This window comes from Mus caroli, unplaced genomic scaffold, assembly GCF_978045245.1.
Source record: "Mus caroli unplaced genomic scaffold, Mus_caroli_1 scaffold_10, whole genome shotgun sequence".
NCBI lineage: Eukaryota > Metazoa > Chordata > Mammalia > Rodentia > Muridae > Mus > Mus caroli.
This window is the reverse complement of record NW_028227265.1, coordinates 57,018,378-57,041,199: the sequence shown is the minus strand read 5'-3', so window position 1 is coordinate 57,041,199 and position 22,822 is coordinate 57,018,378. Positions and strand designations below refer to the sequence as shown.

The following is a 22,822-nucleotide window of genomic DNA, read 5'->3' as shown; positions in this document are numbered from 1 at the left end:
GCTCAAAGCACACAGCTCTAAGACAAAGCTGAAGAGATCCAATGCAGGCTGAACCCCCAATTTCTTACATATTAAAAGTTTTTTTCTTCCCATCTGTAGAATAGGGTAGAAGGAGAGCCTAAGAGGATTTTAGCTGACATCAAGCCCCAACATCAACCCATACTTAAAGAGTAAGATTCTCATTACAAGACCCCACTGACTGGCTCAGGACCTCCTAGATGTCACAGAAACCACATTTGGCTAAAAGGGACAGCAGACCCTCTGCACCACAGAAGCCTAAGTAGCTCAAGGCCACAGAAATATTTATCGGGCTCAGGACACTGGTGTCCTGGGTACCTTTCTGTGTGAGCAGCTGTACCTGATGAGCTAAAGCTCCGAGGGTGGATAGAGCAGGCTCACAGTCCCACACTGGAAAGTGGCCAGCTGCAGAGCTTCACTAAGTCTCAGTGTCTTACATCTGTAAAATGGCCTGCCTAAAACAAGTGAGTGCATTGTGGGAACTGACACTGTCTTTGTGGCCCATTCTCTCATGTCCCTTAAGAGGCTTCTTAGCAAGGACCTAGATGTGGTTGTCTTCTAAAGGCTCCTCCCACCTGGGCATTCAGGCTGAAATAGGAGTAACATAAGTTCCAGGCCAAGCATGATCTACACACTAAGGCCCAGTTTAAAACCAAGAGTTTCAGAAGGATGTGGGCAACTTGGGAACAGGAGTCCATCCTGCAAGTCTACTGGCACTGGTAGAATTGGGGTCCTATCTTGGCTTCTTCCAGCTGTCTGATCTCTAGAAACGAGCCCCCAACTCTCTTATGGCGACAGAAAGGCAATAGATCCCTCACAAGCAGGATGACTAAACAGAAGCCAGGCACTGTCACCACCATCACACCTAGGACCCCATAGAATGACACTAACCCCTTATCACAATAGACACCAAAGCTTAGAAACATTAAGACACTCCAAGGTCACTAGAAAACAAGTGAGGTAAATCAGAGCATGTGCCCTCATGCCATGCACTCAAGGCCCAAGAGGTTCAACATGTCAGGTCCTGCCCAACAGTATGCACAACTTTGACACTCAGTGAGAGTAGGTGACATACACAGGTCAGATGAACTGCAGGAGGAACTAGCAAGCTGTATTGCTGAGAACTCTCGACCCAAAGCACAGGAGAAAAGTAAAAGAGGTAGAAAAGCCAAGAGAGCAGTGATCAGGGAACAGAGCAAGAGCTCAGGTGCTGACCACCAGCCAAGGCCAGTAAGTGTCTGCCCAAGTCAGAACCTGGGACCCAAAGTAAGCATATAATTCTCTCCTGATTCTCATTGTTTTGGGGGACAGAAAAGCCAGATCCAAGGGGTAGGGGTGGGAGGGGTGGATGTCAGTTCAATGAGCTGGCCTGACTCAGCAGCAAGCATCTTTTAAGCCTTTCCCATTATTGACTCCAATTCCATCAACAAAGTGCTAAAACTTGCACAAGCGCATGTTGAGTCATAGTGCTTCCCTGTGCTAGTCACTGACCAGGAAGATAAAGTCCTAAGATTGGCCAGACTTAGGTGCTGGACTGGACTGTAGGGAGATGTTTCCTCAGGAAGTCCAGGATGGCAGGAGAGCCAGATGAACCTTGTCACTTGTGTGTTATTAGCATGCTAGCAACTAAGACTAAGACCATGGCATCTCAATCTCAGCAGCCTCCACAGTCAGTGCTGTCTACATCCTCCTGAGAAGAAAAGGCTACGAACCTAAGTTCACCCAAGGCAGAAGGTAAAAAGCAAGGCCAGGTTACAAGAGCAATAGTGTCTTCCTTGTGTGCCATCCAAGAAGCTGAAGCTCAGTAAGCAGCAGGTTCCATCAGGTAAACATCTCAATCTCAGTTTGTAGCAACTGCTCTGAGTGGAGACAAGAGGAGATGCAGAAGCATGTAACTGGCTACTCTAGAAGCCCCAAGTTTCAGCCTCTCAGAATAGGAGAGCCCAGGATAACTCAAGTAGCCCAGAATAGTAAGCCACAGAACCAAAGAACACAGTCCAGCATACCCAGGGCTGAGGTGAAGGGGCACCACCTGTTCAAGACTGGGCTGCATGGACATGGGATGTCCAGGAACAGTACGGGACAGATGGGGCCCAACAGCACAAAAGGACAGCTTTGAAGTCAGATGAGTGTATAAATGGCGCTGGTAATGCCAAAATGCAAATGCTGGACAGGAGACAGTGGGTACCCTGGAAGGGGATACACACAGAAAGGGAAGGCTAATATAGTAAGAAGACGGTCAAGACTCACTATAAGGCTGCGTCATGACAGACACAGGAGACGATGTAGCAATCCAGGAAGACATTCTGGGTAACCAACACAGTGGCACTCCAGTGCCCACAGATAGCTCACTCTACAAAGCAGACAATACCACTTTGCATTCTGCATCTGCTAGGCTAGAAACCACATAGAAGACAGGAGCCAGGACATGTCTCTAGTCTCTGGAAGACTGGTACAGTATTGAGTTCTAACCTTCCACAGAAGCACCCCCCATGCAAACAAAAGCAGCCAAATGCACCATGGTGTGGTCCCCTAATCCTGGCCAAGATCAGGGTGGCCAACCCGTTGGCTCTGCAGTCTCCAATTTCATGACTCCTTGGGGAACCTACTGTTTGCCAGGTCTGGTTGGAGGAGGTGCTGTCTTTGCCACAATGTGGAGAAAGCCCACACATGCTCGAGCACACACATGCACACATTCACATGTATGTACATACATGACACTGAGAACAACATAAAATGTAATTCTCTTCCCTTCTCCCACCACAATGTTAGCCCGAAACTACAATGATGACTCTGCTTTGGGAGGTGGGAAAGGGCAGCCTGGCAAAGCAAGAGCTTGGCAGCCTAGACAGGGGATACTGTGCACCCCTGTCCTGGGAAGTCAGTTCCAGATTTCTTCCTTAGTGATCACCAACTGTCATTGTGGAACTCAGTTTCTTTAGAACTAGTAACAGCAACGTCCATTCATACACCTTACTGGTGGTACCAGCTAACCCCAGGCTGCCAACACCTAGGAAAAGCAGACAGCCACTAGCTCTCATGTTGCCCAGTGCACCAAGAGCACAGGAAAAGACAGTGGCCATTTAACAAGCATCCCTTGGACCTGTCATTTGGTCAACTGAAAGGAAGCAGCAGCCCAGAAGCAGAGAGACCAGTTTCTGGTTCCCTAGGTTAACCAGAGGGATGGGATAAACATAGGAAACAGGCAAGATAGTCAGACCAATCCAGACCCAAGTCTGTGGCCTCTCATTCCACACAAGCTGTGGGCTCTGGTTTGAGGCCCTTACTTGTGTGGACAGTAGGTCTGAACAGAGACAATCTCTCAAGCTTAAGAGGAGATCTATCATAACCAAGGAAGACTCACCCACAATGAGGGACAAAACTGCAACTTACCACACCTGCACCAGAACAGGCTAACAGCTCAGCACTGGGAGTGATAGTAGGCAAATCCAGAGCTTGAAATGAAACCCTAACAAGTAACATTTAGGCCCCTCTTCCTACACCACTCAACACTTATTCTGGACTTTCATCAGGTCTCACTGGCCCTCTAGGGGCAGCTCCCCAGACCCAGTCCTGGGCCCAGCTAATTGATGGTAGTATCACATCAAATTTTGGGGTAAAACAATCAAAGTGCTGTACTGAGGGAGTCCCCCTACCCCAACATAAAGCAGCAAGCTGCATAGATGACTTAGACAAGGATGTAAGGATGGGTGCTTGGCCAGAAGCCAGCCAAGTGAATGCTGGAGGAAATGGTGAGAAGTAATGAGCTAAAGGCTACTTTCCATTTAACAACAGCACGCTAGTCCTGCAGGCCCCAAGAAAGATACCATGCAAGTAAAGCCCGGCAGCATTCACCCTACCTGGATTCAAGGAGGGCTAGCTCTGAAAACAGACAGGCCTTAGTCATGTGCTTGCTACCTGCTCTATGCAAGCCTGACTACCTAAGTTTGATCCCCTAAAACCTATATAAAAATAGGAGAGAACCAATCCCACAAAGTTGTTCTCTGACCTCCACACAAGTATCTTGGTATGCCTGCCCCCTGCATACCCAGTAAGATTTTTTTAATTAAAAAGAAAATGTTGGGCATGGTAGTGCATGCCTTTAATCTCAACACTCAGGAGGCAGAGGCAGAAGGATGAGTTGGAAGGCCCATCTGGTCTACAGAGTGAGTTCTACGACTGTCAGGGCTACACAGAGAACCTTCTCTTGAAAGAAAGGGGGGAGGAGGGAGAGGGAGAGGGATGGGGTGGGGGGAGAGAGAGAGAGAGAGAGAGAGAGAGAGAGAGAGAGAGAGAGAGAGAGAGAGAAACTAGGCAGGCCAACCCATTACCATAGTAACTAGAGTTCACCTCCAAGGAAAGATGTGGCCACCCAAACCTGAGCCAGCTCAGGACTTAATGAAGAAGGTAAGGCACAATAAGCCATTCAAGAAACAAAACTCCAGCCCCAGCCAAAGGGACTGTGTCTGATATATACACAGTCCCTCAATGGCTTGTTTTGTTGTCGCTGTTCCAGCTCAGATTGGAATGGCTACATCTTTGTCCCTCAGGCAAGACTCAGCACATGTCTACCCAGAGAGTACAGTGACTGACCACACAGAAGGGAAAGGAGACAGTGTAGTACCATCACTATCTATAGCACTCTCTAACTTACCAACCACTGAAGCACTGAAGCACATGAAGGAAGCACTGAAGGCTGCCAGCCAGTTCAAAACCAGACTCTTTCCCTGATAGCCCAGCAGGCACTGGGAGGAGCTTGTAAGCGGATGGAAAGGCAGAAAACAAGACCTTCAAAGGTGTGTGTGATGCCACTAGTTACAGGTAGTTAGAAGGCTGAGGAGGATCAATTGAGCTTAGACAGTCAAGGCTAGCCAAAATACACCAACCAGCAGGAACAGAGAGGCTCAGTGGTTAGGAACACTTGCTGCTCTTCTAGTGTTCTGAGTTAGAGACCAGCACTCATGTCAGATGAGTCACAACTGCCTGTAACCCTCTTGTATCTGTGTGTGTGTGAGAGAGAGAGAGAGAGAGAGAGAGCGCGAGAGAGCGAGAGCACTTGTGAGAGAGCAAGTACACGCAAGCGAGCAGTTGGCATACTGGTCCACACCTTAATCGAAGCACAATGGAACAATGGATGCAGCATAGTCTATATAATGAGTTTCAGGACAACCAGAGCTACAGTGAGACCATGCCAATAAACAAACAAAATAAATAAATAAATAAATAAAATAAGGAAATACAAAAGCCAACAATGGAAACATGCTATGATCTTAGCAGGATTTTAAAAGATGTTACACAAGCCATAAGGATTTCACAAGGAAATGTTTCAAAAAAAGGGAGAATAGGCTATGGGGATAAATGGGGCTCCTCACCGGAGGGAGTACCAAAGTTGATTCCCAGGTGTCACATACAGGTGAGACCAGCTTTCTCATCTAAGAAGATTCTCAGCTGAAAACTTAAACTGACCTGTTAACTGCTGCTGCCAACACAAGACATTACACCTACCACACCCAAACTTAAGAACTTTAAAAACAATGAAAAACCCAGCTACACTAAAAAACACACCAAGGGAAGACTGGAAAGCTAAAATGAAAACTGGGTTCTTGCATCTTAAACAGTTTGGAACTCAGAGTTAAAGTAAGTGAAGGAAGGGGAGAGATGCCAGAGGCTCCAGGGACTCAAGTCCTGCTCCACCACAGCTCACATCACCTTACAGCTCCAACTCCAGGGGATCTGATGCCCTCTTCTGGCCTCCTCAGGCACTTGCACCAATGTGGCATACACCACTGACACATAAGAAATTTCTCTTAATATTTTTTTTTCAAGCAAAAGGGGAAAGCAGCATGAAGAGGGAAGTGAACAGAATTGCAAACTAAATACTTCAGATCTCTAAGATGGAGCCTTTGAAATAGAGCTCAGCTCTCAGAAGTACTGCAGTAGGAAAGTGGGTTGGGCAGCACTGAGCCCACTTGCTTTGGGGTCACCTAGCACTGGTTTAAGACCCACAGATTGCTTAGTCTTTCCTGGCCCCTTAGTTGAAGACATATGCCCACTTTCAGACTGAAAGAGCAAGCAAATGCTAATTGATGTGCATAGAAGCCAGTGTGCTCATCTAGTGGTACTGACCTGTTAACTGCTGCTGCCAACACAAGACATTACACCTACCTGAGCTCAAGAGAAATAATTTTTAAAAATGTATTTATTTTGAGACTATGTTTGAGTATAACCCTGGTTGGCCTGGAATTCACTATGTAGACAAAGATGGTTTGGAACTCAGAGGTTGGTCTATCCCTGCCTCTCAAGCACTGGGATTAAAGGCACACTCCACCAAGGTCCACCAGAACTTTGATGGCCCTGGGCTTCCCTGGGCTCACAGGCTCTAGTGGCTGGATCTAGGAAAATGCTGAAGCTCCTGCAACTCATAAGCTGGAACCACAGCTGCCTGGCAAGCCTGCATCCCCAGAGGGTACATCACCTCACCTGAAGTGACCCTTTCTTCAACAATCCATAGAGAACCAAGGAATATGGGCAGCTGACAACCCAAGACTTACAACCTAAGAAGAGTAGGGCTTTCTTCCAGGATTCCTGCCCTTCATCTATATCCACACAGTACCACACCATTTCAGATACAGTGCTCACCTATCAAGCCAGCTGTCTGGAAGGGTGAGGCAGGAGTTCCAGGCTAGCCCAGACAGAAAAGCAAGATGCCAACAACAACAACAACAAAAAAAAAAAAAAAAAAAAAAAAAAAAAGAAAAGAAAAGAAAGAAAGAAAGAAAATGCAATATTAACCTTAACCATATCCAAGCTCTCCAGGAGCTCTCTCCAAGAGCTTGAAATGTACAGAGCCCAATCTTGGAGTCCATGAGATAAACTGTTCAGTGACTGACCAACCCAACTATTCCTTTCAAGTCTGTTCCCCTCGCAGCAGAAACAAACAAGAGCTAACCACCTGCACTTTCTATAAAGCATTTAATTCTGAACTTCCAGATGACAGAGTATTCAAGTGAGCCATTTCATGCTCCAAGAATTCTATCTTGGACCAGATGATGGTAGCACACACACTTAATTTGAACACTCCAGAGGCAGAGGTGGGCAGATCACTGTGAGCTTCGAAGCCAGCCTGATCTACAGAGCAAGTGTTCAGGACTAAACAGAGACCCTGTCTCAAAAAAAATAATAAATAAAATAAATAAATAAAACAAGCCAGGCGTGGCGGCGCATATCTTTAATCCCAACACTCGAGAGGCAGAGGCAGGCGGATTTCTGAGTTCGAGGCCAGCCTGATCTACAAAGTGAGTTCCAGGACAGCCAGGGCTATACAGAGAAACCTGGTCTCAAAAAACAAAAACAAAACAAAAACCAGGCAGTGGGTGGCGCATGCCTTTAATTCCAGCACTTGGGAGGCAGAGGCAGGCAGATTTCTGAGTTCGAGGCCAGCTCAGTCTACAAAGTGAGTTCCAGGAGTGCCAGGGCTACACAGAGAAACCCTGTCTTGAAAACACCAAACCCAACAAAACAAAACAGAATGTCTTGGTCAGGGTTTCTATTCCTGCACAAACATAATGACCAAGAAGCAAGTTGGGGAGGAAAGGGTTTATTCGGCTTACACTTCCATGCTGCTGTTCATCACCAAAGGAAGTCAGGCCTGGAACTCAAGCAGGTCAGGGAGCAGGAGCTGATGCAGAGGCCATGGAGGGATGTTCTTTACTGGCTTGCTTTTCCTGGCTTGCTCAGCCTGCTCTCTTATAGAACCCAAGACTACCAGCCCAGAGATGGTCCCACCCACAAGGGCCCTTTCCCCCTTGATCACTAATTGAGAAAATGCCTTACAGTTGGATCTCATGGAGGCATTTCCTCAACTGAAGCTCCTTTCTCTGTGATAACTCCAGCTGTGTCAAATTGACACAAAACTAGCCAGTACAATTGACCCCTTGTCAACTTGACACACAAACACATCACTAGTAAGCCTCAACCCTTACATTCTTATTCATCCCCAAGATCTAAATAACTTTAAAAGTCCCACAGTCTTTACATATTCTTAAATTTTCAACCTCTTTAAAATATCCATCTCTTTTTTAAAATCCAAAGTCCTTTTACAATTAAGTCTCTTAACTGTGGGCTCCACTAAAATAGTTTCTTCCTTAAAGAGGGAACATATCAGGGCACAGTCACAATCAAAAGCAAAAATCGTTCTCCAACCATCCAATGTCTGGGATCCAACTCACAATCTTCTGGGCTCCTCCAAGAGCTTGGGTCACTTCTCCAGCCATGCCCTTTGTAGCACACGCGTCGTCCTCTAGGCTCCAGATGCCTGTACTCCACTGCTGCTGCTGCTCTTGGTGGTCATCTCATGGTACCGGCATCTCCAAAACACTGCATGACCCCTTCAGTCCTGGGCTGTCAATTGCAACTGAGGCTGACCTTCACCAATGGCCTTCCAACACCTCTTACAGTGCTCTGCATGACCCCTTCATGCCTTCAAAACCAGTACCACCTGGGTGACCCCCCCTTACACATTACCTAGTCCCGCTGCAGCAGGAGTACAACCTTGGCTATCTCTGGAACACAGCCTCTTTGTGCTTTCAGAAAACACTTCCCAGAAGATGTCACCTCAACGATGCTAGTCTCTTCTTAATCACTGCTAATTTCTTAGCTCCAGCTAACCAGCATCAATACCAGTAATGCAAAGTTTTTGCTTTAGTAGTTCTGGTATCTTGTTAAAAACAGCTGATTCTTCAGCTAACCAGAACTACAGAATCTTCACAATCAAAACAGCAATGGCCCTGAAAAGAGTCTTTAATTTTCCCTCTGAAATTTTAAAAGCCAGGCCTCCATTTTTCTGCACTGTTCTCAACATTATCTTCCAAGCTCCTACACAACATCTCAGAGCTCTTAACAGTGAGTGAATTGGTCTTCTGGCCCAAAGTTCCAAAGTCCTTCCACAGTCCTCCCCAAAATATGGTCAGGTTGTCACAGGAATACCCCACTATGCCGGTACCAATTTGTCTTGGTCAGGGTTTCTATTCCTGCACAAACATCATGACCAAGAAGCAAGTTGGAGAGGAAAGGTTTTATTCAGCTTACATTTCCACATTGCTGTTCATCACTGAAAGAAGTCAGGACTGGAACTCAAGCAGGTCAGGGAGCAAGAGCTGATGCAGAGGCCATGGAGGGATGTTCTTTACTGGCTTGCTTTTCCTGGCTTGCTCAGCCTGCTCTCTTATAGAACCCAAGACTAACAGCCCAGAAATGGTCCCACCCACAAGGGCCCTTTCCCCCTTGATCACTAATTGAGAAAATGCCTTACAGTTGGATCTCATGGAGGCATTTCCTCAACTGAAGCTCCTTTCTCTGTGATAACTCCAGCTGTGTCAAGTTGACACAAAACTAGCCAGTACACAGAACAAAACAGAATTCAAATTTGGACTAGAGAGATGGCTCCAAGGTTAAGAGCTCTCGTGGTCCTTACACAGGACCTAAGTTCAGTTCCTAGCACCCACATGGTGGGCCACAACCCTCTATAAGCACATGTATGATGCACATACACATACACAGGCAAAATACTCATCCATATAAAGTCGTCTTTTAAAAAATATTTTTTAATAAAAGAAAAGGTCTAGCCAGGTGATTAGTGGTGCACTCCTTTAATCTCAGCACTCAGAAGGCAGAGACAGATCTGGAACTCTGTGAGTTCTAGAATAGCCAGGGCTACATAGAGAAGAAACTGTCTCCAAAAAAAAAAAAAAAAATGGGGATTTGGGAGTGGGGCTGCTAGAGAGATGTGGCTGGGGAGATGGCTCAGCAGATAAGAGAGCTTATAGCTCTCAAAGAGGACCCAAATTTGATCCTCAGTACCAGCATCAGGATACCATTCTAAGATACCTGTTGCCCTGTTCTGGCTCCCCAGGCACTTGCACACATGTGGCAAACACACAGACACACACACACACACACACACACGACTTTAAAAAAAAATTCTTTTTTTTTAAAAGAATTCTTTGTTTGGAAAGATGGCACAGTGAGTAGAGCACTGTGATACAATCCTAGCAATCAGAATTTGATCCTCTGGAACCACATAAACATTAAGGGAGAAAACGAACTCCACAAAATTGTCCTCTGATCTTCACAGTTATGCCATCACTTGCAATTTTCTATCATCAGGCACATAAGCATGTACAAACATACACACACTTTTAAAAGAATCCTCCTTTCAAAGGCAAAGTGTCCTATTTGGGCTCAAGAGTTGCAGCCGAAAGGCCAGACTACACCTCTGACATCCACACACAACACACCATTCTGGCCTCCTTGGCGGCCACACATCCTCAAAGGCAGTGCACAAGTCTGCCTCCCACCCCAAGTACTATCAGCACTACAGAGAAATGGCTAGTCAACTACTCAGCCACCTCTCAGTTTTACCACAACTCATGAAGATGCAACTGCATGGGCTCCCAGACCTGAGACTGGAAGAAGCTTAGACAGCACAGGTTCACTTCATTCAGGAAATGAGCCCCACTTCATAAGACCCTACACTAGGGAATACTTATGCCCTGAGAATGAAAGGAGTGCAGACTTAGCAAGGCCACCAGAGAACACACTGCCTGCTTGCTGCTTAATGAACCTCAAACTCAGCTGCCCATTCTCACAACCAACTACAGAGCCAGGCTCAGGACAGCACACTCCCAGGAAATGAAAAGGAGCAGCCCCCAGAAGCAGCTTCAGAAGGAGTCTGTCATGAGAAGCAGAAAGCCTCCCAGCAAACTCAGGCTGGGGTCAGTTTGGGTTCAAGTACTTCTGAGGATTGCAGGAGTAGGATGCCCCTTCATCCAGCTCTGATCCTGGCACCTTGAGATGTCTGTTTGCCACAACCAGAAACATCATTAATCAAGGGATAATACATGCTCCACCATGCTCGACCAGTAACAGGGTCTCTATATAGCCTTGGCTTGGAACTCAAGCAATCCACCTGCTTCTGCCTCCTGAGTGCTGGGATAAAGGCTACTTACTACAAGCCTCTTTCAGATTTATGTCCAGGACAAAAGTCCCCTCCTCCAGACTAGTGTTGGGACAGTTCTCCAGGTCTCAAGAACAAACCCCCAGCTTTGAGGACCATCTAAAAACTCACCGAAGAAAAAGTCTACCTTCCTCAGGGAGACAAAACATCAAACAAAACCTGACTCCCAAGTTGGAACTGCCACTCTGCTCTTCTGAACTGTGGTCACAGCAGAGAACAACAGGGACATCACTGTACAGGACCCAGCAGTGCTAAAACATGTATCCTCTTTCTGACAGGATCACTGGCATTTTAAGTTAGTGTTAAAAGAGCTGTTACCTTTCAGCAGAAAGCAAAGCTGGAACACAAGACACAGGCAAAGTTCCACACCCATTGTCACAGAGACAGAGCCCCTGCAATGCTAACAGGTAACTCTCACCCAGTTCTGATCACATAGGACTAGCAGGCCAAGCCTTCCCTACTCAGGTAAGTGTGTATCAGCTCATGACACCCTTCCACAAGGCTCAAACCACTAGCGTTATGTCCTAGCCTAGCCACAGTAGACATCACTAGCATTATGCTGTCTGCATAAAGGGGACTGGCTTCATCCCACCTTCCTTTATGGGGCTACTGGGAAGAACAGAACACACTGTCAGGGTACCTCGAAAATTAATTAGGGTTGTACATCTCTCCTTAATAAATTAACCAGGGGTGTAGATAGCTGAAAAAGTTCACACAATCCACCCTGCATGAATTCCTGAAGCAAGTAAATAGAAGAACCCCTTTCAGAACAGTTCGTGTAGGCCACTGCAGCACTTCCAGATCTGAATCTGGGTCTGGAAGGTATGCTTCCAGGACGGGCCACCACTTCCTTTGCTGCAAGGAACTTGCAAGCCAGCAGAGGCAAGTGATTCCAAGTAGGAAATGATGGCCATGGTGCCTGCTTCTGGAAGAGTGAGAGGAAGACAGCAGCTCCTGAGATCTGCTCCAGAGTCCAGCAGTGGTTGAGTCCTCCTTCACCAAGCCTTCTTCCGTCCTCCCACTGCTTTGCCACCAGGGCTACAAAGCTGCCTTTGGCAAACTCCATCTTGGACCACCACTTCACTATTTAGCTTTTCATGAGACTGTACTGTCTTTCCACTTTTTTGAAAAATGAAATCTGTTAACCATAAGGTTACATTCACATTCCCCACAGACACATCTCAAGCCACCTGTGATTTTCTCAGTCACCAATGCTCCCATTAGGCCATTCCACAGCTGGCCTTCAGGACTGGAGCACAGGGCTTCTTGAGAAAATGGGGGCATGGAGGCAACTCCTGAATCACAGGCCCAAGAGTTGAGACAAAATGCAAAAAGGGAGGACTCTTCTCTAGGAAAGAGGGCAAGACATGGAACATGTATGAGAAGCTGATCTCTCAGGAAAACATGGTCCAGACTTTCTTCAAACAGCAAGGGCACCACAGGACTAAGAACTCTATCACTGGCTAAAGGGGAGCTCAGTATGATTTCTGTGCAAGTGTAAGTCATACCCTTCACCTTTATTCATACGACTACAAGCAGATGTACAGTATACTTCAGAGACTGTCAACACCCTAAGCAAACACACATTGAGGTGAGTGAAGCTTCCACAGTTCTGGAAGTCTGTTAGCTGCCTTTTGGAAGGGAGATGGGGACTTTCTGAAGTACAGGCCTGGCAGGTCAGTGCTTGCTGCTGCTGAGGCTAGAACAGGGATGGCTATCTTACTGAGACCTCCTTGTCAAGGAGCTGGTCAGTCAGAGGCTGTGGAGTTTAGGTCAGCTACCTGGCACTGATTTTTTTAAGCCAACAGCTAAATTTGTTAGCCATAATTGCACACTCATAAAGGTAAGCATTACATGACACCATTCTCTGTCACTTCTCTCTGAAGAGGGTTAATTTTAGTGTTCACTCTTCAACTCTGTCCTCGTTTTGTATTTTTTCCGTGGACATCCTAAATATGTGTCAATTAGCAAGTGGTGGAGCTTATAACTGGGCAGAGCAAAGCACAGATCCCTGCACAAACATACAGCTCTTACCTGGGCCCTGAGCAATCACAGAAACAGTGCAAATGTCCAGGGACCCTTCAATACCCCAGCAAGAAATGGAGGACAGTGCTCTAGGCTGATTCTACAAAGAGATTCTGCAAAGTCAGCCCCTGGCACATATACCTAGTTGTTTTTGTGGATGGTCACTGACAGTGCATTTAGGGAAACACTTCCCTCCTCACTCAGAGACAAGTTCTCAACTCCAGCCACCACAATAAGGTCTCCCTTTGAGATATACACTCCAAGCAACTTACCCACAGGCCAAAGAGCATAGTAATACTTAGGACCAAGGGAAAATTCAAGAAACCAATGTTTGGGGGCCAGGCATGGTGGCATAAACCTTTAATTCCAGCATTTGGGAGGTAGAAGCTACACTGGTTACATACATAGTGACTTCCAGTGACTGTCTCAGAAAAAAAAAAAAAAAAAAAAAAACAAACAAACTAAAATTTGGGCTGTCTACCTTTCTTCTTTTACCCACAAAGGGTCTTCTAGTCAGACCTTACCTAACACTTGGATCCCACCTGATCTATAGCATCATGATTTCCTGTCAAAGCACTTGCTGGTCCCAACACTCTCACATACAAGCAGTCAGGATTTCTGATAAGATCTCAAGCAAAGGAGTTACACAGGAGTTAAAATTTCCACTGTGGAAGAGATGAGCAGTGGTGGTGCAATCATTTAATCTGGAAGAAGAGGCAGGAGAATCTCTGAGGCCAACCTGGTCTAAAGAGCAAGTTCTAGGATAGTTAAAGCTACATAGAAGAGGAATCCTTCTTGAAAAACAACATCAAAAAATTATACTGTGTACACTATGGCTTCAGTTCCTATCACTTGTTTTTATCTTTTAATATCCTAATATATCAATCATGTGATTACAGTCAGTAATACCAATCACTGGCAAACAAAACAACAACAAAAAACCCAACAAAACCTTAAACCAAAAAAAAGAAAAAAATTAAAAAAGGCTTCCTAGAAGATTTTTATCTAGCCTGTCCCTATTCTACCTCGAGAAAATGTCTACAGTATTTACTAAATTACTATCAAGGTGATCTTAAAGACCAAGAAGAAAATAATTTTGGATCCGGCAAGCAGATCTCATAGAAACTAGAGCACCTCTATTTCTACCAAGACCAAACAAACAATGTGAATTATTCTGAACACACCACAATACAGTGTACATTGCTAAGAGTAACTGGTCAAGCATAGGCAAGGGAACTCAAAAGACTCAAACCTCAGTTACCTGTCCAAGCCCAAGATGATTTTTCTTCCATCCCGAGCATATTAAAAAGTGATCTCAAAGGCCACTTCCTGGTCTTCCAGCAAACACCTTATATCTGAATGGCTGTGCATCTTCCCATGGCCCTGCTCCTAACAGCAACAAGGATACCCGCCCCCTACACTGCCAACAAACCTTTGGGAAAAATACAAGAACAGGTGAAATTAGTCTATGCTCACACAGGAAGAAAAAGATGTCCCTCTGCTCACAGGACTCTTAGCAGAGGAAAGTGTGACACAAAGTAACCCCTTACAATTAAATCTTGACAGGCTAGGGCCCAAAGCACCTCAGGAGGGGCAAGAGAGATGGAAAGAGGACCGGAAGGTAGGGATAAGAGAACAATCAACTACGACGGGCAGTAACTCACTACCAAAATCCCAGGCTTTAGCTTCTGATCAGATGCGCAATGGAGCATTTAGGCCAAGAAAGGTGACAGGAAAGATCCCACTCTGCAGGGTCGTCTTTTCTTGAAAGACCCCAGGAAAGGTTTGTCCACTATCAGAAAAAAGAGGAGGCTCTCCAGGCATCACAGGTAGACAGACTGGGGGCAGAACGGGCCTAGGGTTCCCTCCTAACCAAGAAGGAGATTCAGCCAGGACACCGAAGGGGAGTAAAGGCCAAGACTCCGGAGACGCGGGCTACTCTAGTCATCACGGAGACACTAGTTGCTTTCCACCTTGCCCCCGGCAGGGAGACCTTCCCGGGGGTTCTCAGTTCCCAGGGTTGAGGTGAGGCAAGGAGGCACGGTGGGGACCACCACGGGCGGTCGGGCTGGGACAACCGAGAAGAACTAGCTCTGATCAAAGCTCCGAACGCTTCCTCAGTCCAGGCCGCGTGAAGCCTCGGCCTCAGGTACCCTCAGCTGCCGGGCAATCCGCCTTGCCTGCGGTCCCCGGACCCAGGAGAACGAGAGACCGAGATGGCAGTGGCTGTGTCGGGGAGATCACCGCCTGGAGAGAGCCCCTAGCCGGGGGCGCGTCGGAGGGGGAGGGTCTCGACACATGCGGCCTCGGTCCCCGATCGCGAGGCAGTCACTTACGTTGCTCTGGGAGTCGATGGCCTGTAGCAGCCGGTCCCTCATCTGCTGCGGAGACGCCGGAGCCGCTGTCATTGCCTGGGCGAAGCGGGGGGGAGCGGCCGGGCCGGCGGGCGGGCAGGCTGAGGAGGGGGAACGCGGGTCAGTCACTCGCCGGCCTCCGGGAACGGAGCCGCATGTTCCCCGCGGCGCCGGAGGAGGTCAAGGCGCTCGGGGAGATGGCGAGGACGGAGGGAAGCGGAGGGGACCGGAGCTCAGGCCCCGGACCACCGCCGCCACCGCCGAGCGAGGAGGAGGAGCCGACGGAGGAGCCTCCGCCACCACCGCCGCCGCCGCTTCGAGAACCAAACTCCAGTGAGCTGCCCCCCGCGCTGAGCACTCTGGGTAACCCGCGCCGCCGCACGCAGCGTCGGCGCCACGCTGAGGAGGTTGGGAGATGGGGCGGGTGGAGACGCCGGGTTTGGGAGGGGCCGGCTCGTGAGCCCCTCCTATTGATTTTGCGCACGCGCGCGCAGGCGCAATTAGCAGGTCCTGCCGCCTGGTTCCGAGGTCCGACACAGAGGGCCGTTGGGAGGCAGTTGGGCGTGGTAACGGACGCTAGCTGAAGGCCACGCCCACTCGGGGCTGGAGGGCTGGGCTTCCTAACGGAAGCGCACCCTTCAAGTCCTGGAACACGGACTCTACCTTCTGGCTGCTTCGGGGTTGCGGAATGGAAAGACCCTCCCACGGATGAGGGCCTCCTGCGTTTAGAAACCTGAGGATTGGAGCGGCCATAGGTACTCTGAGGAAGGCAGCGGTTCCCTACGTTGAGACTCGTGCCGCGAGGAGCTCGGAGGAGCTCCGCACAGCCGCCGCCGCTGCAGAGGCCCCAGGCGCCGGTCTGCAGGGCAGTGCGTGTCCCCATGTGACCCGCATGCTGCGGGGACCTAAGGACACGTCTGGGAGCTGCCACCTCTGCAGAGGACGCGAGTCTGCAAGGCCTGCGCGACGCTGACACCTCGGGTCTGCATCCGTGCGGGGCTGGAACTCAAGAGGAAGCACCGCTTTTGTCGCCTTCCTAGAGGCGGGGTGGGGGGGATGGGGTGGGAGGGCTGGAGGTGGCCAGCCTGTGTCTGCACAGCAGGATGCGGAACCGTCGCCCAGCATCTTCCCCTCGGCGTTCCGAGGGGACGGAGCGACCCCGGCTTTGCATCTCAGGTGCTGGAAAACAGGAACGCCTCGCGGAGGAGGAAGGGAAGCACCAAGGTCACCGGGAGTTTTAGGTCAAACCAAGAAACGAAGGAAGTCAAGTATAAAGGCTGCGGTCCTCTGTCCTTCAGTGACCCCTACAGATGGACAGATGGAGGGTGGGCGCCGAGTTTAACGCACTATACGAAAGTGGCCTCGGGAGAAATAACTTCGTTTAGTGTTGTAACCTTAAAAATCCAGACATGAAACGGAAGGGAAACAGGTAATGAAAACCACATGTATTTCTGAGAGCTGCTCAACACCTGTTAATTTTAAATTTGTCATACTTCTGGGGGGGTACTGGGGGAGGTGGGGAACCAGGCTTTTAATTCCAACGCTTGGGAAGCAGGAGGGTCTCTGGAGTTCCATGCCAGCTTGGTCTGCCACAGTGAGTTCCAGATTAGCAAGGACTATGTAAGTAAGACCCTGCCCTTCTCTCCCACCCACCCAGAAAATAAGTTTATCATGGCTGGTTTCTTGATTCTGCACATGGCAGAAGGCTTTGCATTACACCTGTAGAATGAACACGAACAAATACTTCTCAAATACACTCTCTCCCTGGCACGTGTTTGGAGCTCAGGTTCCAAGTTGGAAAGCAGCCCATTTTGAAGATACACTTAATCTCACCAGATAAGCAAAATAAACAAGGTCCTCCATCAACATTGGCTCTTAGTTTGGTGGTTTTTGGCAGAGTTTATGAAGTCTGAGCTGGTCTCAAACATTCCTGCCAGTGTCTCCCTAGTGCAGGATTACATTTATGCCAATCTACTGTCTTTTATTATTATCTAATAGTTGATTTTTATTTTTTATTTTTCTCCCCTTATACAGGCTCTCACTACGAAGCCCTGGCTGGCCTGGATCTCACTATGCAATTCTGGCTAGATTGAAACTCACTGTGGAGACCAGGCTAGCCTCAAACTCGCAGAGATCTGCCTGAGTCTGCTGCCCAAGAGCTGGAATTAAGTGCATCATCCTGTCCTGCAGACCTGTTATCTTGTTTATTCAGTGGTATAGTATGCTTTTTTTTTTTTTCAAAACAAGTATAGATTAAGCAGGCAATTAGTGTTGCTTGGATCAAGTCATGAAAACATCTTGGACAGCATTCAATGTACCTGCTGACCTTGCTATTTTAGGTTCCTCCCCAGGTTTTGAGACCACATGTAGCCTAGGCTGGCCTTGAACCTTTTTCTTTTCTTTATTTTTTATTTTATTTGCCTGGCATGGTGGTACTCAAGGGGAGACAGGAGGATCTCTGTGAATCCAGTCTAGTTTACATAGTGAGTTCCAGGATAGACAGCGTCATGTAGAGACCCTGTCTGTAAACTTGATATTACTGTTTGCCTGTAGTATATATGCACCTGTGTGTGCCTGGTGTCTACAGAGGTAGTGGTCAGATCCCCAGAACTAGAATTACATGGAGCTGTGAGCGCACACTGCGAACTGAATCCTGGTCCTTCTGTGAGAACAGTGCTCTTAACTGCTGCATCGTCTCTTCATGCTGCCTCCACCTCCTCAAGCACTAGAATTATAGGGCATGCACCACCCACCACCATACCTGGTGCTTCTGATTGCATTTTCTATGCCTAGCCTTTAATCTCAGCACTCAAGAGGTAGAAACAGGAGGATCTCTTGAGTTCAAGGCCATCATGTAGGTATGGGGAATTGAACTCTGGACGAGCAGCAAGCATTCATAATGGCTGAGCCATCTCTCCGACCCATTTTCTTGTTTTATTTGTTTTTTTCAAGAAAGGGTTTCTTGGGCTGGTGAGATTGCTCAGTGTGTAAGAGCACCCGACTGCTCTTCCAAAGGTCTGGAGTTCAAATCCCAGCAACCACACGGTGGTTCACAACCATCCATAACGAGATCTGACTCCCTCTTCTGGAGTGTCTGAAGACAGCTACAGTGTACTTACATATAATAAATTAATTAATTAAAAAAAAGAAAGAAAGAAAGGAAGAAAAGAAAGGGTTTCTTTGTGTAATTCTGGCTGGCTGACCTAAAACTCATTTTATAGACCAGGCTGCCATCAAACTCATAGAGATCCACCTTCCTCTGCCTTCAGAGTGCATGACTACAGTATTGTGGAGTCCTATGCACACAACTTTATTCTACTTGTTCATTTCCCTAAGTTTGATTGTTTGTGTATATCTATAACTGTGTTTGTGTGTTACACATGTACAGAGGACCACTGCCAAGAGTTAGTTCTCTTCTTCTATGGATCATCTTAGGCTTGGCTGGATTAGTGGCTGTACCTACTAAGTAATCTGGCCACTCTGGTTTTTCCTTTTTTGAGACAGGGTCTCCCTCTGTATTCCAGGCTAGGCTTGAACTTCTAATCTTCCTGCATGAGACCCAAGTGTAGTCCTATTTAAAAGTGACACCAGGGGCTGGAAAGATGTCTCAGTAGTTAAGAGCACTGACTGCTCTTCCATAGCTCCTGAGTTCAATTTCCAGCAACCACATGTTGGCTCACAACCATCTGTAATGGGATCTGTTGCCCTCTTCTGGTGTGTCTGAAGACAGCAACAGTGTACTCATATACACAAAATAAATAAATCTTTAAAAAAAAAAAGTGACACCAGCTGAAGTAACTCACTCCTATGATTCCAACAGTCAGAAAATGGAGGCAAGAGCACTCCCAGCACTTGGGAGGCAAAGGCAGGCGGGTTTCTGAGTTTGAGGCCAGCATGGTCTACAAAGTGAGTTCCAGGACAGCCAGGGCTACACAGAGAAACCCTGTCTCGAAAAACCAAAAAAAAAAAAAAAAAAAAGAGAGAGAGAGAAGAAAAAGAAAAAGAAAATGGAGGAAAAAGGACCAAGAGTTCAGATGCAATATTGGCTCTATGTTGAAATTGAGGCCAGCCTGGGCTATGACTATATGAAACTGTCTCTGAAAGTAAAGTAGAAGGTGGGGGCTAAAGAGGTGGCTCAGATGTTAAGAGCACTGACTGGAGCTGGAGAGATGGCTCACCAGTTAAGATCACTGACTGTTCTTCCAAAGGTCCTGAGTTCAAATCCCAGCAACCACATGGTGGCTCTCAACCACCTGTAATGAGATCTGATGCTCTCTTCTAGGGTGTCTGAAGACAGCTACAGTGTACTTACATTTAATAAATCTATTTGGTTTTTTTGTTTGTTTTTTTTGTATTTTTTTAAAGCACTGGCTGCTCTTCGAGAAGACCCAGATTCTATTTCCTGCACCCCCCATGATGGCTCATAACAATGGAATTCTAGTTCCAAGAGGTCTGAAGCCACCTTCTGGGCATGAGGGCACTAGACATGCATGTGGTAAACAGACATACATGCAGGTAAAAACACTCATACACATAAAAGGAATGTTTTTATAATTGAAGTAATTAAAGTTTTAATTAACTCTGAAGGGAATTCACAGACATGTAAGATATTCTAGTGCTTGTCCATATCCAGTTCAGAATGCACAAGCTTGCTCTTTGGTCTCTAGTTTTGAAGCTCAGCACTCAGCCAGGCTGGCTGGCCCTCAGGAAAGCAGGACTAGATATGGTGCACATTAAAGTGGAGGAGGACAGTGAGTTGGGAAGCCTGTGGGGCTACATGGTGAGACCCTGTCTCAACCAAGGATATCTTCAAGGGACGTAGACACAATTTCTGAAGCAGAGTGCAGCTGGAGCAGTAGCGAAGGGAAAGATGACTCTGTACCAGACTCTGTACCATGGCATGTCTGAAAGCCATTATAACTGAGACCTTTCATTATAGAAAAACTACAAAGAAAGCAACTGGAGGTGACTAATACGCAAACATAACATAGGAGACAGTCCTGGCAGCACTGTCAGAGCAGAAGTCAGAAGCAAGCCAGAAGAACATTAGAATGCAAAAATAAATAGGACATTCTAGGGATACAATACTAGTGAGAATTCTGCAGTTTTGTTTTTCGTTTAAAAAAACAACAACAGCGGGCTGGAGAGCTGGCTCAGTGGTTAAGAGCACTGACTGCTCTTCCAGAGGTCCTGAGTTCAATTCCCAGCAACCACATGGTGGCTCACAACCATCTGTAATGGGATCTGATGCCCTCTTCTTTTTTTTTTTTTTTCTTTTTTTGGTTTTTTCGAGACAGGGTTTCTCTGTATAGCTCTGGCTGTCCTGGAACTCACTTTGTAGACCAGGCTGGCCTCGAACTCAGAAATCCGCCTGCCTCTGCCTCCCGAGTGCTGGGATTAAAGGCGTGCGCCACCACGCCCGGCTCTGATGCCCTCTTCTGGTGTGTGAGAAGATAGCTACAGTGTACTCACATAAAATAAATAAATCTTAAAAAAAAAAAAAAAAAAAAAACTGGATGTGGTGATGCATGCCTTTAATCCCAGCACTCGAGAGGCAGAGGCAGGCAGATTTCTGAGTTCGAGGCCAGCTTGGTCTACAAAGTGAGTTCCAGGGCTCTAGGAGAAGCATGATTTTGCCAGCTACAGATGATTTCTGCATTTGTGTGGTATTTTGAATTCTGGGGGCTTTTCAGAGGGTGTATAAATGCTAGGACCCCAAGAAGGGTAGGTTGTTGGTTGGTAGGTTGGTGCTTTTTGGTTGCTGTTGGTTATGGTTTGTTAAGTAGTTGTATGTAAAGAAGAAATTAGATATCCTGACTGTGAAGATCAAACTTGCCCCTAATCAGCAGGAAGTGGTGACATATTCTTCCACAAAGACCGCCTCCTAAGCCTACCCAAACAGCATCAGGATCAGGGACCAATGCTCAAACATCTTTTAGGAAGCCATTGTCATTCAAATCGCCACATTCCACTTGACTACATAGACTCATAGCCTTATCAAACTGCAAAATATATTCAGATCAAAAGTTCCCCTAGTCTTTCACAGTCTCAACACTGCTTAAAAGCCCATAGATGCTTCTAAGACTCAAAACAATTTCTTAATTGTAATCTGCAAAATCAAAAGGCAAATTATACAATTGTTACATACAATGGCATAGAATACATATTACCTTTCCAAAAGGAGGATTGGGTGCTCAGTAAAAAATTACTAAAAGACCAAAAGCCACCAGGGCGAACTTTAAAGCCTGTATGTAGCTCTGTGTTTGATGTCAGAGGGCTGAGATGGCTCTGTGTGTCCAGTCTTGCTGCCTGCAACATATCTCTGTCAGGATGGTTCCACTTCCTGTGTGTACACTTCTTGGCAGACAATTCATGAATCTGGCATCTCCAATATCTTGGGGTTTTCAGTGCAACCCCAGACTTCACTTTCACAGCTTCACACAGTGGCTTCTTAAGGACTTCCAACTGGGATTCCCCTGCTATAGGCTACCTTTGCCTTGCAGAAAGAAAGCTTAGCTGGGTGGAGTCCTGCTCTGAGGGCATCATTCCCTTTATTCCCTTAGGCAGAGCAGGCCTGTCTTTACTGATGCTGATCTCAATTCCAGCCTTCAGTGTAATACTAAGCCTCCAGGGTATTTTCCCACAATTCAGTATATACATGTTATGTTTTGTTCTGCCCCATTGCCCCTTTTCCTTTTGTTTTGGTTTTTGGTTTTTTGAGACAGGGTTTCTCTTTATAGCTCTGGCTGTCCTGGAGCTCACTTTGTAGACCAGGCTGGCCTCGAACTCAGAAATCCGCCTGCCTCTGCCTCCCGAGTGCTGGGATTAAAGGTGTGCGTCACCACGCCCGGCTCCATTGCCCCTTTTCATTGAAGACCTGCATAAGCATTGGCAATAATAACCATGGACTCAACATATGTTTGGAATTCCTTCCACCAAAGAAATGAGACTACTGCTTTTAAATTTAATCTCAGGCAAGTTCTTCAGACAAGGCAGAAGGCTACCACATCCTCTGCCAAAACAGTTCAGGGACGGCTCCTGCCCAGTTGCTAATGCTGTTCCCTCTGAGACTTCTTGAGCTGGGCCTTTACAGTCCACATCACTTGCTCTCAGGATGACTGTCTTCCAGGCTCCTCCTGGGGCTAAGATGATCTGTATACTTTCTTACAGGGGTCAACTGCTATCTTTAGTCCAAAATTCCTAAGTCTTCCATGTCCTTCCAAAAAACATGGTCAAGTCTGTTAGAGCTACAGCCCACTCTATAATACCAACTTCTTTTTTGTGGTTGTTTTGTTTTTTTCAAGACAGGGTTTCTCTTTGTAGCCATGACTGACTATCCTGGAATTTGTTCTGTAGACCAGGCTGGCCTCAAACTCAGAGATCTCAGAGAGCTGCTTGCCTCTGCCTCCCT

General features: G+C 47.1%; 1 protein-coding gene and 1 long non-coding RNA gene across 2 annotated transcripts in view; one reads left to right on the top strand and one right to left on the bottom strand.

Annotated features, from left to right (window-relative positions):
• Med26 (mediator complex subunit 26) overlaps window positions 1-15,766 on the bottom strand; it is a 54,695-nt gene extending 38,929 nt beyond the window's left edge. Inside the window, exon 1 of the mRNA XM_021169506.2 lies at window positions 15,394-15,766. Coding sequence (XP_021025165.1) covers window positions 15,394-15,465 — 72 coding nt within the window. The 5' untranslated portion in view covers window positions 15,466-15,766. The remainder of the gene's footprint in view (window positions 1-15,393) is intronic.
• Window positions 15,767-16,480: 714 nt separating this feature from the next.
• On the top strand, window positions 16,481-19,754 carry LOC147002382 (uncharacterized). The gene is made up of 2 exons (XR_015048630.1): window positions 16,481-16,840; window positions 17,446-19,754. It is a non-coding gene; the product is annotated as an uncharacterized LOC147002382 (long non-coding RNA).
• The last annotated feature ends 3,068 nt before the right edge of the window (window positions 19,755-22,822 follow it).